Below are 17,415 nucleotides of genomic sequence, written 5' to 3' on the forward strand. Positions count from 1 at the left end.
AATAGAAACCCAAATTTACTTTAGCAAGACTGCAACTGATTTTTAAACGTCCCATGTGAAACAATGTTGAGACTTCGTTATTATAAAAGTAAATGGTCAATAGTGAGACAACATTTTGATACCATACATTTGATGGAAGTCAACATTTCTATTGCCAGCTTAGGATCTCATGAATATAAGTATGTTAAAATTTTGATATGTATTTTTATTTTTCCTAAAATTTCATGATTTCTTTTTCCTGATGGAAATAGGATACCACAATAATGAGAAAACAAAAGTAAGAGTATTTTTGTTGTTCTTGAAGCAGTCAGATAAAACAAACACTGAAAACAGTGGTGTTTGTTTGTTAATAAACGTTTGGCAAAGAGAGCTCCTGTGTAGCTGCATGCATGCATGGCAAACACTGAGCTGCAGTGTCCCTAATAATCTCCATTCACTCTCTGCATCGTGTCCAGGATCAGCAGAAATAAACAAACAAACAAACTTGAAACTACATTTTGACAAAGGGACCCTCTTTTCAAGAGGGCTTTAACATTTGGTAAAAAGCAGGGCCCATCTCAAAGCCTTTACTGTATAAGTTGAAACTGTGCATTAGTAGTGCATATTCCCAAACAAACAGGGATGTTGGGAAGTTGCCACTTTGCCTGGTTTATAATCCAGCTTTACCTACATTATAAGGCTAATTTTAACGTAAAACTATTTACATAAAATCATTAATTTGACTACATCTGACCACCTGCAGTCTCAATAGCTAGCTGTATTTTGATAGTTGTATTCAAATAGGGTGACAACTGCGAGGAAAAATGTGACAGACAGAAGAAACTCATGGTCAGTAGCCTTTATATCTTCCTGTAAAACACATCAATCTCTGGACAACCAGTCAGTCTTTTTATTGTGGTTAATCCAAACTGTCAGAGAATCTGTTTTATCATCACAATCACAGTTGGTGACCAATAAAGACAAAAGACTGCATTAATTTGGTAACATCTTATTAAATAGTTTTAGGAACAAAGAATAAACATTTTGTTGCTACAATTAGTTTACACAATTTGTCTTCTAGAAGGTTTAGCAAACTTTACTCCATTAAATATACATTTATTTTTACATCAATTTAAAGTTTCTCAGCTCACTCTCATTTATATTGGTAATGTGTGACAGAAAGCAATGTTAGAGTAAAAAAATACAATATGAAAAGGTCCTAACAAACAAACAAAAAGGATTTCACCAAACCACAGATTCAAAATAGGATTAAAATGTATTTACTTCTTTAAAAAAAAAAAAAAAAAAAAAAAAGTACAATAAAATGGTGCGTTTTCCAGCATGATTTAAGATTAAAAGTTATTTGTTTCTTACAAATATTTGCTTGCAAAAACATGACGATGTATAAAAAAGACAAAAACATTGAAAAAGATAAAACACTTAATACACAAAAGTATATTCTTCAGGTATCACCCCCTTCAAAATAACTGAAAGGGATTGATGTCTTTGTGTTATACCTTATGGCCACCTTCTTAAGAGCCATCTGTTGGTTAAACTGACATGTATGTAATTCAAGACAGAATACCATCGAGTTGGGGCTGAAATGTTTTTACTCTAACAATTATGTGAGAATGAGAAACACATATGCATGCGTTTAGTATCCTGAAATAACAGAACGTACGGTAAAACTGAAAGGTTAAAGTTAAAATGAAGGGGAAGCAGCCTCCATCAATAACCAATGTTCATCTTGCCATTAAGTGATAAGGCGGATTCACTCGGTGGCCAGTAACTCAGGCTCTCAGTCAGGTGGCCAGCAGGTGTCATTCTCCTGCATCAACAAATAACAGTACAAACTCCCGGGGAGAAAACCAGGTACACTAAACATGAGACGACACCTGTAGATTTTCACTGCAGGACTTGGGTGGGTAAACAGAGAGTGTGTGGAGAGAGGATGTGATGATTGCATGTTATAACAGAAAACAAGGTCACAAGTTGGTCATGTGATTATTGTGTGTGCATGCCATGTATTACAGAATTCACTACAAGAGATGCCAAACCACCTTCAATCAATTGATCGCAGAAGGAGCAGGAGGCGGTGACTGCTCTGATTGTCACCAGCTCCTGGAGCAAGGGAAGTCAACGTGGGCAGGGAAGTCAGAAAACATCAGCTGGTCTACAAACACCACATTGCTAATTTTACCAACGCTTCTTACACAGCCAACACTTGGCTGAGGATGGTGAAGTTTTAGAGTTACAATTTCTGCACTCATCAGTGGTCACTAGCTAGCCTCGCCGCTTCTGTGACCTCAGCACTCCTTATGTTCCTCTGTGGTTCGGTCGTGTCACTGATATCTACGGCCTACCCAGAAAACCGACTGCTTAAATTTCAACTCTCTGCCAGTGTTACACCAAATCCCGACACCCATTTGATTCTGTGGCCTGACTAGGAATTTCAGCTATTTTACCACTGCATATGTTTTTATCTTACTTTAATGCATAATAAATTTTGATAGGCGTTAGTGAAAATGGTGACCCAGTATAATTTAGACAGGGTCACACATTTTGATAGCTGTGACACTGCAGAATAAACGACCAGTCTGTTGAGTATGATGATAATAATAAAAAAAAAACATTAGCTGTGGCAATATAGCCAGATGAAATTCCTATTCAGGTCACAGATTTTGGTGCAACACGGTCACTGCCAGCACAGTACTGTAGACTAGCTACAAGTACATCCAGCAAAGTAGAAGAGCAGAGCACCACATTCTGCGGGAATATTAAGAGTTAAACCGTTTTTGTCCTGTGCAAACATTTTATCATTCACAGACAGACAAAAAAAACCTGTCAAGCTGCAACCCACTGCTGGATAACTGTTAGATTTTTTTCACAAACATCTGCGTTGGGAACATTATGTGACCAAATCCCTAGAGTAATGTATGGAGTCTATGAGAGCCAAGTCAAACATAGGCTCATTGACTAAGGCCCAAAAAATATGAAATCACAAAGCGGTCCATCCACTTGTCTTCAGGTCATCAAATAAAACAAACATTCACACTTTACTATAAATCTGAAAAAGCACACTAGTGACATTTTAGGGTCTCAGGTTAGTGAGTATTCCTCACTCAGACCCTGATGTTCTTGGCACCATTACATGTGCAAACAGTACTTGTAGTAAAAAGGCCCTGACTCTGACTAAACTATCCCGTTGTTAAAAATATGGCATAAATGGAATGACATAGAAGCAGCTTAAATCTCACATTAGAAACCAGCTTTACAAAACTGTTGTCTCCAGGTGAGTTTTTAAAAAGCACCAACTATCTGAGGGTACAGGAGTAGCCAGTCAATCATCATCATCACACCAATCTTTGCAGGGCAAGAACAAGTAAACTTATAAATATACTTTCAACATTGTGCAAGAGACACATAAACCTGCTTCAAGCAATCATTAAGCATCAACTTTCTTCTCATAAATAAATAAATAGTTTAGATATAAAGAGATAAAAGGGAGAGAAAATTTGGGATGAGATTTCAAATGCCAGTGCTTTAAGAATTGTTTTGGTATATGGAAACAGAACAAGAAGAAATAAAAAAAAAAGAGCTTTTGGCCTTTTGGTTTTATAAAAGTCTCATTTGAGTGAAATATTTAGTTTTCTTATCTGTTATGTTTCTCATTGTGCGTTATTTCTACATTTCCCCAAGATTATAATGTTGCAAAACTGTATGGTATTTTGTAATTTGCTTCAAAACACCAGAGGCACACAGTGTGGTCAAAATCAGAGACTCACTCTGTAAGGTCACGCCTGGGTTAATAAATTGGGTTACTCAGCCAAATGTGCTGCTACAGACATGAAGAGCAACATAACATCAGCTGTTAAATATATTGGAAGTGGGATAAGAGTGGGAGGCGTCCAGGTGACTGAGGACGGGGAGGAGGAGGAATGTAAGGGAAAGTCATCAACACCATTAAATAGGTGAAACAGCAACAGTCATGATCAGCTGAAAAACACACATTGTCATCTGTGAGTCGATAAACAAAACAAAAGAATTTCAACTCTCCAAAAAACCTCTTACAACACTCAAAAACTTCATATTCAAACTAAACCACCACCTCTGACTTCTAACCACAAGTATGTAAGTGATGGAAATAAGTGTGTTTGGATAGAGGCAGGGGGGTTTCATTTATGGTACAGCATTTGTAAATCCCACATGAACACACATTACTGGTAAAGCAGAGCAGAAGTGACACCTAAAAACTGTGAGAGAAGATCCACATCTTGTGTACATAAATACTAGGCTTAAGAAAGAGCTCTCTGATCCTCCAAGTCTCTGTTACTGTGTGCCATTAATCTAGTTTTTGCAAATGCACTGCTGTAATCACGGCAGTATTAAAAGCTTGTTTCGTTATGTATGTTATGTACGTGCATACGTGTGTTCGAGGAGATATAAATGAAATAAATTAAGATTAAGCAAAAATCTTGCTAAAATAAATGTTGTTCCTTAATGAAGTGAAAGACTTTATATCCCATTTGACAGCCAAATGAGACAAGGGTGTGTTCAGGAAAAATAGGGTTTTGGTCTCGTTAGTAACTAGTGCACAATACTGACACACAGAGAGATGTAAACTGGTTTGTGAATATTAGCGCTACTATATAAAGAAAGGGGGGGAGATGTTTTTTAGCATGAGATGAGCGGATGTGCTGCTCAACGGGTCTCTGAGGAGTTTCACTGAAGAAATGGGGGCGCGAGTTGTGGAGTGACATTCTGGTTTTGAACTCAGGTGGCAGATTGTGAAATGTATTTTTTGCACTATCACTTTGCATGACTAAGGGCACCTGACAAACCACTTCCATCCATCTGCATGACCCTGAAGTGCATCGTGGCGCTCAAGCTAGTTTCGGTTAGGCTGTGATTGGTGTGTGAGCATGTGTGCACATCTCTAATGTGGTTGCATAACAAGTCTAGAGGCAAATGAGTCGAAAAACAGATATTTGCATAATCCTCAAATGACACTGCGCTTTTAGAAGAACACGTTTTATAAAATGGGCAGTACAAGTTAGCAGTGAATCATCAAACATTAAGCTATGATTGTTTGACGTCCATCTGTCTCCTTCTGGATTAAAGTGCAAGTTAATTAATGCACAAACCCATCATCTCTTTCTGCACACTGTATACACATGCACGCACATCAACAAACCTCTGCATGGTGACATCTTTTACTGCATGCTGTGACTTGCTATAGCATGCTTAAAATAGCATAGTGGGAAGTGGGAAAAGACTGACAAGCTAAAGAAAACACATACTGACGGTTCCGCACAATCCCGAATCCTGCACCGCTTCTGTCTTCCACTCTCCCACTTTTATTAGCCTATTTTAGTGTACCATCCCTTGCTCCCCAGAAGATTTTTCAGCTCCTGCACGTTGGCTATACCCCACTCTCTCCCTGTGCTACGCCTCCCTCCCCTCCCATTCCTCCTCCCTTCACCACATCCCCATGCCTGCTCCTGCAGGCTTCCCGTAGCCTCCCCCACTGGTAGCCTGTGAAGGTGGGGCTGATGGGGAAATACTTGAAGATGGGGTATCTGCGGATAAAGTCCATTCCAAATGGCAGATCATAAGATCGCATCCCTTCCAGTTCTGTTGCACTGACACCAGAGCCACGTTTCAGCCTCCCGATGCCTCGTTCTTCAGGGGTCCCTAAGGAGGAAAGGAAGAAAGATTAAATCAGGAGTTCCTTAAAACTCACAATTAAGTCTTAAGATGTTCCCAAACAGGATATATAACCAGCCCCCAGCACATTCTGCCTTTATGCATGTGTGCCTGTACCTGCTTGGCAATCACATCTTGTGATTTTCTTCCTTTAAATGTTTTGCATACTCTAAACTACCATTACATCATCATCAGTATCATCTAGTTATAAATGCTATGGCACAATGTAAATTCATTTTTAGGGCCATTAACATCATCAGTTTCACAAATGTGAAAAAAATAAAGAAATAGTGGGTTAAACACCTTACCGGGGATTGTATTGTCCAAAATGAAGGCGACTGAGCCTCCGACAAACATCGCAGTGGTGAGGAGCACGTTCAACACTTGGTCAATCTCAACTATGCCTGAGAAAGATAAGAGACGGGTGTTTAGTAGTAATGTCTTTAAGTCATTATGATTCTTTAACAGACCTGATATCAGTCACGTTAGCATGCTAAAAGATTTTATTAATTCCCCTAGGGATATTGTCAACAATGAATTACCCTCAATACCTAGTAACTGTGTACTTGTACGGTTTTATTTATAAACAGAGAAAGTCCAGTCTGAGAGGTTTCACCTAGTTTTAGCAGTTTTAAGTGGTGTAATAAACCATAAGTGTCCAATCTAACTTAGACATGTCTCAAAAGTTGGAGGGAAGTACAGCTGGAGGTCAGGTGGTACAGAAAAAATACTTGTTTTAAAAAACAAATGACAGAATTTACAAAGCTAAATGTAATCACTGTCAAAAAAGGAGTTGCAGCTTCACGAGCAGTTTCCACCACCTGCACCACATTTATATTCATACTATATGACGTGTGCATGGCGAGGAAGTATCAAAAAGGCAGTCGAAAGAGATGTGATACAGAAGCTATTTAACTTTGTCTTAAAGAAAAGTTACTCAGAGTAATGACTCATTTATAGTACTGCTCTATACTGCTAATTTCCATTAATCGTCAAACCAAATTTGTCAGCTTATATCGCCGGGTCCTAGTTTGTAAGAATCTCTGCCCTCCACTCACCAGTGACCAGCGGGTTCTGTTTGAGGTAGCTCGGCAGCATCAGACCGAAGAAGATGGAGAAACCCAGAACAAAGAGGTTCCTGGATGAGTTGAGATCAACAAACTGCAGGTTGGAAAGTCCCACCGCTGTGATCATACCAAACAGCGTGCAGAACAGAGCTCCCAGGACAGGGTCAGGCAGAGAGGCAAACAGGGCGCTGAATTTACCCACGAGCCCCAGCAGCAGCATCATGGCAGCTCCATACTGAATCACTCGTCTGCTGCCCACCTGAAAGACCAGAAATCAGAGTAAGCAAAGAGAAAAAGGCCAGTCAGGGTCACAGTGAGAGACGAAATAAAAGGGCTCTTCCCAGAAGGCAGCAGGGTGAACAGGCTGTGGCTGGGTCCTTTAGTATCCTTTGGGCTCTGCGTAGGCACCTCACCAATATCATTGATGCTCGGGAGATGGGTACCAATGATCTTCTGAGCAGTTTTTAATCACCTGCTGCAGAGCCCTCTGGTCCTGGGCCGTGCACATCCCATGCTAGTTTGACATGTTTCCAGTCAGGATGCTTTCTATTGCTCCTCTGTAAAAGCTGACATGAACACAGCACAGGAATTTGGCCTTCTTAATCTTCCTCAAGAAATACAGGCGTTTGAGCTTTCTTCACCAGCATAGAGATGTGAGACGACCATGTCAGGTTCTCCGTGATGCTGACTCCCAGGAACCTGAAACTGTTCACCCGCTCCCTTTTCCTGAAATCAACAATCAGCTCCTTGGTATTGCTGATGTTGAGCAGTAGGTTGTTCGCTGAACAACGTCCGCAAACTTCACAACAGAGTTCTCTTCATGTTGAGGGATGCAGTCGTGGGTGTACAGCGTGAACAGGAGGGGGCTGAGCACACAGCCCTTGGGGGCTTCGGTGTTGAGCACTAGAGTGGAGGAGGCGAGTCCGCCAATTCGAACTGACTGGGGTCTGTTTGTGAGGAAGTCCAATATCCAGTTGCAGAGTGTTGTATTTAAACCCAGAGTGCTGACTTTTCTGGTAGTAACCAAGGTAGTGGTGGAGTGGTGTGTATGTCTCAGTTTATTTATACCTCCACCTTAATGGAATGACACTTATAAAATACACGTATAAAAAGGGATAATGGGTAGGAATTTATTTGAGAAAGCGGGGGAATTTTATATTTTGTTGAGCTGCAACTAAAGATTACCTTCATTATCAATTAATTAGCTTATTATTTTGTGTATGAATGTCAGAAATTTTTAAAGAAAATGGCCCTGCTCTTTTATATAAAAAAACAACAACCAAATGTTCAATTTAAAAATCATACACTGGAAAAACTTAGCAAGGGGAAAAAAAGCATTAAAATAAGCAAAATTATCTGGCAACAGAACAAGAATATTTCACTTGCTACTTAAGGCCAAAAAACTTGAAACAAGTGAAATACTCTAACATAAAAAGCAGCCTGGTAAGAAGAAATATCTTGTCAGACAAAAAAACAAGTATATTTTGCCTTCAATTAAGATAATTTTTTAAATTAATTAATTTTTAATTTTTAAAATTTTAGTTTTTGCAGTGTTAAAAGTTTTTTTTTAAAGAGTTAAAAGAAGATAATCCTCCCTTTTAAGAAGCTGGCACCAGCAAATGTTCAGCATTTCTGCTTGAAAAGTGACTGAAACGATAAGTAGTTACTTAATTTTCTGCCGATTGACTAATGAATAAAGTGATTTATTGTTTCAGCTTTTTTGCACAATTAAACCATCATGGTAAAATAAATACAATAACTATATGGGTACTTTCAGAGAAGGAAAGAAACGAAGAGGCTCACGTATCACATGTATCGTATGTAATCATAAACATCAGGTCAAATAAATGTAGAAAGGGTAACAAAATCAAAATGCTGGATAAAAGGAATGAAATGAAATGGGGGCAGGCATGTTACCTTTGTGATTCCTAGGACGCCTATATTTGGACTGGAGGAGGTGGAGCCGTTTCCTGTCCCGAAAAGACCATCCAGCACACAGGAAATGCCCTCAACAAATATCCCCCTACAGAGACAGCAGAAAAACAACGTAATTAAAGCATCTTCCAGACAGCAAATTGCCTGTGCGCCGCTTCAACAACAAACTGAGAATTAACATAAAACAGAAATAACAAACTGAAGAGTTACCGATTGATGGCGTGGATGGGAGGTGGAGGGGCACAAGAGAGACGTGCACAGGCGTAGTAATCTCCAATTGATTCGATGATGCTGGCCACCACTGCACTCATCATGCCGATCACACCAGCAGCTGTGACGGTAGGAAATCCCCACTGCACTGTAGAGGTAAAAAACAAAGCGCAGGTCATCTAAACTCATCACATCTGGCAGGGGTTTAGTTGTGGGTCATATTTAAGATGCAGTTTTTAAATCTATTTTACACTTCTCAGTTTAAAGAGGTCATATTATTCTCATTTTCAGGTTCAAAATCATGTTTACAAAATAATACACAAAGCGTATAGTATCTACAGTATTGTAGATACTGTATACCAATCCACCTACCTCAACTCATTACTCCTGCACAAACTACTTACACATGTACACAGTGCAATGAAGCATAGTGCAAAGGATGCTGGAATAAATAAGTATATGTACCTGTATATGACATCCACCTCCGACATGTACAAACTCCTACATCCTTTGCACTCTGCTCACTGCACTATTTGTCAATATGTCTAGATTGTTTTTGTTCATAGTATGTATATTTGTGTTGCCTACACTGAAGCCTGTGTCTGATTTTATTAGTAAGCACATCGTGAGCAATGTACAATCCTGAGTCAAATTCCTCGTATGTGTACACATACCTGGCAAAAAAAGCTGATTCTGATTTAGGAGTTTACATGATATCATTTGTCATACTGCACATTTCTGCAGCTCCTTTTTTTCCCCCACTTGTTGCAGAGCTTCGTTTTAGCTAGTTAAGGACTACTAGCCAATCAGAAGCAGAGTAGGGCGGGCCCTGAAAAGCTGGTAAACACTGCTTTGGTTCAGCTGTACATGTTGCCGACCAGCTTGGCAACATAGACTGGAGCAAGAGTTTCAGAGTGATGAGTTATTAATCTGTAACAAAAGTATCTTTCATCAATAAAGTTTTAACTGAGCTCTGTCTCTACATCACAGTAACAACTTTATGTCCATCAACTGCCTGGAGGGTAGCTAGTGTTTGGAAGGGAGAGGGGAGGCAGCAGGCGGACATCTTGTCACTGTGTGCTGCAGCTCAGCGCGTTTTATCATCGGTGTTTGTGAGGGCGCGTCAGACTAGCCGCTTGGCGAGCCATTATGATGTGCATTCTGCTGTCTCGTCACAGGGGTGAAAGGGAAACGGCTGGACTACAAACGAGCTGTTCAGAGCAGAGTTTTCTGTGGGAGATGGGAACTCCCTTTGGGCTGGACTTTGGGCGTTTGAAATTTATATATAAGAATGTATATATAACTCAATAAAAGAGAGGGAAAAAGCCAAAAAGCATAATATGACCTCTAATTTCTTAATTTTCTGAGGATTTTTAGTATGATTTACACAAATATCTGCCTCTCCTAACTATTTATACATTATATTGTAACATAACCAGACTCATTCCACTGTATATACCATTCATCCACTGCTATACTTTGTATATTATTTTGTTAATTTTGTGTATATCACAGTTAACACCCTTTCTGACTATAACTAAACACCATGTTTATTCTGCACAGGAGTTTTTTTATATTATTATATTTTCTGCTACTGATCTGGTCAGATGGCAAACTGCACTTTATTGTACTTGTAATCTAATCTTAAAGTGTCACATCACAGATTTTTATTCCTCCCAGCAACAACTATCAGAACAAGGGAGATGTGGGGAAGTTGAGTCCAAGGAAAATGTTTACTGCTCATGTGCAACAGAAACTATCCACATATGGCTACCTGCAGCTGGGTCAGCAACGGCTCATGGAGACCAGGCATAATCTTTCCAACAGCCCCGTCCTGCTCTTCCTCCTCATCATAATAAACACACTTACAGGGATATGGGATCTTGAACCACGGTGCAGCTGAGAGGATTCCTTGACGTGCGTCTGTTCGTGCATAGTAGCCGTACTTGTCCACCTCCGGAGGGAAAACATCAGTGACAGTGAAAATGAAACACAACAGCCACGACACCAGGATGGCCATGATGATCTGGGTGCAAGAGAAGAGAAGACATCGAAGACAAAGTGAAAAAAACACCACCACCACTTTAACCGTTCTAATCTACAGCTCCGTATCTCCTAGTATATTAACCAAACCACGCAGACTTCTGAGCCGTCCCAATAAATGTAAGGCATCAAATTTAAATCCTTCTCATAACTACACGCTAAATTACAAAAGATACAGACCAGGCCTGTTGCCTTGGGCGGGCTTTTGTGGGTAGGGCCCGCCCAAGTTCCAGCAGGCGCCAAGACTTTTGCTAGGCTATTTAAAAAAATAAATAAAATTTATGTATATTTCTACCAAATAATAATATTAACATTATTGTCATTTTAAAGTCAGACATTAAAATAGAAAAGCAACCTTTAAGTCTTCCACCATTGTGTACATCTGTTAAAAATCTGTTTTTTAAAAACTATGTCCTGTTGTGTGAGACACACTTGCGCTCTCTCTCCTTATGCGTTTGTGGATCCACACTTAAACAATAACTTGATTTTATAGCGTTACTTGATAGTCAGCAGTAGTATGTTGTTGACTTGAAAAGTTCAATGGAAAAACACATTTCACAGCTATAATTGCAATACCTTGAAACCCGTGATACTTTTGCCGAGGTTTATCATATCGTGAACATCTCATACCTGCCCATGCCTAGTTAAGAGTGACCCCCACAACAAGGGAAGCCTTTTGAGGAGACAGTTAAAAATCAGACCGATAGGTAGCTTCGACATGAGATTGTGAGATTTTAAAAAAATTCAATATATCACCAGCAGATGGCAGGAAAACATTGATTTTTACACTGCACAGGGGCCTGCAAACGGAAAAACCCTTAACCTCCCAGGGAGAATGAGATTAGCTCTGTTGAATAATTTGTGACTTGCGGGAACGCAGCTTGTTTTGGTGGCATGGGGGGACAACTGTAAAGAAGCCAAGGTCAATTCATTAAAAGAGAGGAGAACATTTACTAAGTAGAAGGAATCAAAAAGAGGAGTCCAGACAGTTTGTGGAAAAGGCAAAGATCTGCTGTATTAAAAGGTACTTTAATGAGAAGTTGTGTACTTACAGGAAACATTTTGAAGACCTGCAGCCTATAAGAAGTCCAGCCCTTCTTGTATTTGTAGACTGGCAGAGGGAAGTGAACGTTTCTGGCATACTGAGAGAAGAGCAGCACCAAGAAAATCGTCCTGCAGACAGAAACAATCTTCCTCAGTTTGATGCACCACAGTCAGAGAATTGTGTTCATTATTATTATTGTCTATAAAGGATATTCTTCTGTGAGAGAACGAATTCTGTATGAGCATGCTTCATTTCCTCCTGTCTACGTCTGTCGAAGACTCCAGAGCCAATCAATTTGCCTCAGCACATTTCGTTTTGTCCCTGTGGAACGAAAGGAGAGACCCTCCAGCTACAGACTAAACAGCCATGACACAGCAGCAACTGATGTCACACCACACGAGCGTCACAGCTTTGAAGTGGATCTTGCCCGATGAGTCAATCCTCTGTATCACCACGGCCTATTTGATTCGATCTAGTGCTTTCTTCCTGTCTTGGACTTCCTCTTAATTGCTCATTCTTGAGCTGCAAATATATCCTCTGTAAAGGGAGGGGATCAATCACTGTAGTCTGTTGAGTGAATGAGCAAAACTCTTCCATCTTTGTACAAAAGCTTAAGGCAATAGTGTGAAACTTGTGGCTGTAAACTCATGTTTATAGAAACCTGTCATACCACTCCCGCAGCATTATCCACTACAGCTCATATATGCGGGAATGCACTTCTGTCCTGTTGCTCACACATTATACATTTTGAAAGAGATCATGAACACACACTGAGGGACAACAGATAAGTGGATTTTAGGGTGAGTGTCACATTAAAAGTGTTTTGGTTTTTTTGTTGGCACCTGAATCCACATTTCTTTGCGTCTGTACTTACAGCATAGCAATGCCCCAGTGTTTTCCAGCCCTCTCCCCTGCGGCCTGGAAACCAGACAGGCCGATAAGGGCCACGGTGGGCGTGATGGTCAGAGGTCCTATGTACTTCAGCAGGATCCCGGGCAGACCAAGCGCTCCGATGCACACCTCGATCAGGGACGACACGATGATAGCCCCTTGGATCTGGCAGAACAAAGAAATTGTAGCGAGGGGGGGTTAATGAAACAAAGACATTTTTAGAAATGTTGAAAAAGGAAGCAGAACGTTAACCACTAACATTGCTGCAGCCCCCCCCCCCCCCATCTCATAGGTCATACATGTGTTTATATGACCTCTAGATCACTGTAATTCAGGGTTGAGCCAAAAAAGATCACAGCTAGTATTAATTGCAGCTGCTCAGCTGTAACAAATAATAGAAGACAAGATTATATCAGTCCTGTTTTAAGCTATTTGTTACAAGTTTTAAAGATGATTTTAAGATTAATGAATTTTTAAAACACTTTTATCTCCCTGTCGTATTGCTGAATTGTTGCTTCCCTATGTGGTATTTTCTTCCTTTTTTATTATCGTATAATTTCAAATGTCTGTTTAATCCTGGTTCAACCATATAACACACTTTGCATCTTTGTTTTGAAAACTGCTGTATAAATTAAGTTTATTATAAATATGTTTACTTTAAATCAACAACTCAACCCCATGAAGTGCAGGTGCAGGCTCACTGACTGAAGCAACTGAAAGTACATTTTAAATCTCTATTTTTACTTCCATTTAGCTAAAGTGCGGCAGGGTTTCCAGCAGCCTTTTGTAAAAGAAGGTGCCCCGGACGCCTGGAATAAAGAAAGCTTTCTCTAGCAATAAAAGAAATTATTACATTTTAATAAATATAATATTAGGTTTATTAAAATTCAGACAAATAACATTAGAGATTGATGTTACAGAATCACCAGGGTTCCAGTTCGCTTGATACTTCTGAGTGATAATCCTGTTTGTCCTGTCTTTAACCATCACTGTATTCTCTTCTGTCACCTTTGATCACCTGCACGTTAACCCTGCGCTCAGCTCATCGATGTTCCATTCAACAATTGAATTTAGTCTGATTGAGTTTAGTCTCGTTTACGTCTCACATAAAAAAACAAAAACAACAACAACAAAAAAAAAACAATTCAACTCAACCTGCTTACGCAAACGGAAAAGGTCAATACAAATGAACAGCTCCGGGTACAGAAAAACAAACCCTGCAGAAAGTAATGCTGGAGGGCTTGAAAAAAAACACATTAGCTAACAAAAACATCTGTTATTCAACTACAGTTGTGTAAAACAAACTGCCTAAGCAGTTATTCAAGTTGAATAACGTGTTATTCAAGTTAGGGTGCATAACAACTGACGCTAATGTTTACTGAGCTTACTTAATGTTTATAAGTGATCTTTTAATATTATACTTATCCAGTTTTCTCCCCTTAAGCTTCCTCTCTACCTTTCAAGTCTGTCAGAGTGTCTCATTTGTCTCTCTTTGCCTCACCTCTCGTATCCTGGGGTGCCAGATGTGCTCTGTGTGGAGGAGCTCTGTACTGTTCAACGCTGGAACCGCTGCTTATGGAAAAAGACGGTTAGATGAGAGATTAATTAGATCTCTGTGTGACTCATGACTCTAGTTATTCATTTAGAAGCACACAGATATAAACTGGCTAATCCCATTTGGGGCCCGGTTAATTATCTGCCGTCTTTGCAGGCTTTGATGCTGACAGCATTTGGAGTTGGGATCAAAGTAAACAAAGGATACAGTAACCCACAGGTTTTGTCAAAATATTTTAATAGCTGGGAGTGTCTGTATTGAATGAGTCAAGAGTGAGAGACAGAAGAAGAAAGAAGGTTTACCTGTATTATTACACTTCCATTTTTCCAGTGACAGGATGGCTCTGGCTGGTGCAAGGAAGGCAAAAGCACTGGCCTGGAACAAAGGCAACCTAAACAGAAGAAAAGCAAAAGCTATTCAGAAATTATGTTATGAGCCTTAATAATCACAGACCTGTACAACCAAGGGGGTGTTAAAATTTTGTATCAAAAAAGGTGATTTTCTGTGTAGAACTACCGAGTGTCGGCACATCAGTTACAAGTCATCAATGTTGGTATGAAGTTCATGCTATTCCTACTGGCGTGTGTGCGCGTGCGTGCGTGTAAGAGAATCCACCTGGTCTTTTGTTGGGTAACCTAAGGCCACACAGAACAGGGTAGTTATACCAGTTATTGCTTGAAGAGGTTTCCTTCCCTCCCCCATTTTCTTCCTCTTTCAGTACCACTCACGCACTTACATAAACTCAAATATGTCACATTTTCTGCAATTGACATTTTTTAAGTGATCAAAACGATGACCAACCAGGTTCTACAGCACAGCTGCTCGCTTATGGCAAAAAACATATCACAATTATTTTGGTCAATATTGACATCACGATTATTTTTGTAGTTACTCAATGACTTAGGGAACATCATGCATTTATTGAACTTGCATGCTTCAGCATGCCCTTTAAAAAGTTCCTTAACGGATGATGTTTTACTAAAATTATATATGCATTACCCCATGAAATCAGAAATAGTAATCGAACATTATTAACTTCAAACAGCATCTTAGATCGACAGAGGATGATAGCAGCGCAGTGTTTCCATAGGTTGACTGCTTTGGGTTGGGGCAGGTGCGCCGCCATATGTGGGGGAGGGGGTCTCAGCAGTTGACAGGTAAACTAAGTTGATGACAACTCGTGACATTACATAACGTTGAAATTCACTCTTGTTGTTCTGTCAGGAGATGCAGTGACAATTGTGAGTAATATAAGTAATAATATTAATATGTAATTTTTTAAGGCTATGAGCTTTGTAGTCTAATTTATGCATTGTAAAATGTTGTATGCTTAAGTTAATAATGATGACTAACAAGTTATGCCAGTTATAAACCACCCAGTCATCTTCGGCTCAAGATTAACTGAACATGCCACAGCCTGGCTGAGAAGCTGTGGCAAGAGCCACGGCTGTAAAGGAAAGCAGCGCAGGATTTATAACATGAGAGCATTACTGTGAAACCAAATGCGGCACAATAATTGTTTTATCTTGATAATCTTGTTCTCGAAATCGTAGGCAGCCACTGAAAATAAAATTTGATTAATTGCACATCCTTACTCTACAGTATAACCTTTAGAAAATTACAACCGCAACGAGCAGTAATGACAGCCGAGGGTTATCAGAAGATCTGATCAGAAACAAAACACACATGCGACGGACAAGGAGGACATATTTTCTTAAGAGGAAGTGAGCATACTGTGCATAACAAAACCAATTTTTCTCAATTGCTTAAACACTATTGGCAGGCTTTTGAACTAAAATTTCAAAACGTTAACTCCACACCCACTTCCCTAAACTCTACACACAAATCCCATCATTTCTTATTGCCTACACCATGTGGTCACTGATAAAGCACTAACATTCAATACTGTTCACTCAATCAGCACAGGTTGAGCTCAATTCGCACACAACTACCCAGGTGGAAACACAAAGAGTCAAAACTGACACACCAAAGAAGGAAGGAGGAATATTAAAGGGGAGGAGGTAGCGGTAGGAGAAAAAGGGGAGGCTGTGGAGGGGGAGGGTCTCTGGCCTGTCCCAAACCAAAGACAGGACGTTGGGGCAGAATAATTTGTTGTTTGGTGTGTTGTACCAACAAGTAAAAAATGTTTACATTTGCTATTTATTCTGTTGTGTTCATCATGTGAAAAGGTTTTTGAGGGGGAGAACCACAAGCAACATTACTAATAACTAGTTTTTGTAGTATTGTTTTGACTTTATCTCACCAGTGTGAGAGACTGTGTTGTAGTGTGTGTTTTTGAGGGCTTGTGTGTTATGTCTGAGGGCAAAGTTTGGTTTTTCAGCAAGATTGAATGGTTTTCAGCAGAGAGCTTCTTTTGACCTGAAAATAGGACGTTTGGAGAATTGGGTGAGAAGTTGTGGATTTGTGTTCAGAGTTTCGAGGAAAAAGACATAATTTTAAGAGGTGTGTTTAAGCAATCGAGAAAAACTGTAAGAAGCACACCTGTTGACGAGAGCATTCTGCCTGCACAATGACTTTAAACCAAATCCCAATCAGATCTTTGTCTGGTCAAAAAAATCTGATTGGGAATGATTCACTGTTAACTTAAAATAAATATGCAGGCAGAAGTCTTTAATCGAGGTTAATAAAAACAGTAGTTCATCTCCTGTTAGGAGGCTTGTGGTTATACTGGGCAGATGTAATTTGAGAAAACTTGTAGAAAAAGAGGAATCTTGGTAAAGAAAAAAAAAAAAAAAAAAGTAAAAGAAATCATTTTCAAGACCATTGAATCATCTCAAATTCAAGTCACATGTGTGCAGGTGGCAGCTGCACACACACACACACACACACACACACACACGATACTTGGATAAGGGGCACACAGATATGCACGTACACTTCACCTTTTCCTGGAAAAGTGAACGACCTCACTTGGCTCAATGACTCAAACCACACCACACTCCCCCCCCTCCCTCTATCTCTTT

The 17,415-nt window shown here is 39.8% G+C and overlaps 1 protein-coding gene across 6 annotated transcripts in view; it reads right to left on the reverse strand.

Annotated features, from left to right (window-relative positions):
* Window positions 1-874: 874 nt before the first annotated feature.
* Window positions 875-17,415, reverse strand: part of slc23a2 (solute carrier family 23 member 2) — a 46,971-nt gene continuing 30,430 nt past the window's right edge. For 2 of the 6 annotated variants that reach the window (XM_038702454.1, XM_038702457.1), the window contains 10 exons: window positions 14,734-14,822; window positions 14,378-14,448; window positions 12,860-13,041; window positions 11,993-12,113; window positions 10,767-10,923; window positions 8,898-9,045; window positions 8,670-8,775; window positions 6,744-7,011; window positions 5,994-6,089; window positions 875-5,673 (listed from right to left, as the gene is read on the reverse strand). In XM_038702454.1, the coding sequence (XP_038558382.1) occupies window positions 5,402-5,673; window positions 5,994-6,089; window positions 6,744-7,011; window positions 8,670-8,775; window positions 8,898-9,045; window positions 10,767-10,923; window positions 11,993-12,113; window positions 12,860-13,041; window positions 14,378-14,448; window positions 14,734-14,822 (1,510 nt within the window). In that variant the 3' untranslated portion in view covers window positions 875-5,401. The remainder of the gene's footprint in view (window positions 5,674-5,993; window positions 6,090-6,743; window positions 7,012-8,669; window positions 8,776-8,897; window positions 9,046-10,766; window positions 10,924-11,992; window positions 12,114-12,859; window positions 13,042-14,377; window positions 14,449-14,733; window positions 14,823-17,415) is intronic. The other 4 variants (XM_038702452.1, XM_038702455.1, XM_038702456.1 and 1 more) reach the window with 3 other exon arrangements.

The sequence above is a fragment of the Micropterus salmoides genome, unplaced genomic scaffold (assembly GCF_014851395.1).
Source record: "Micropterus salmoides isolate LMB-PRFRI ecotype aquatic unplaced genomic scaffold, ASM1485139v1 Ms_hic_scaffold_7, whole genome shotgun sequence".
Lineage (NCBI taxonomy): Eukaryota > Metazoa > Chordata > Actinopteri > Centrarchiformes > Centrarchidae > Micropterus > Micropterus salmoides.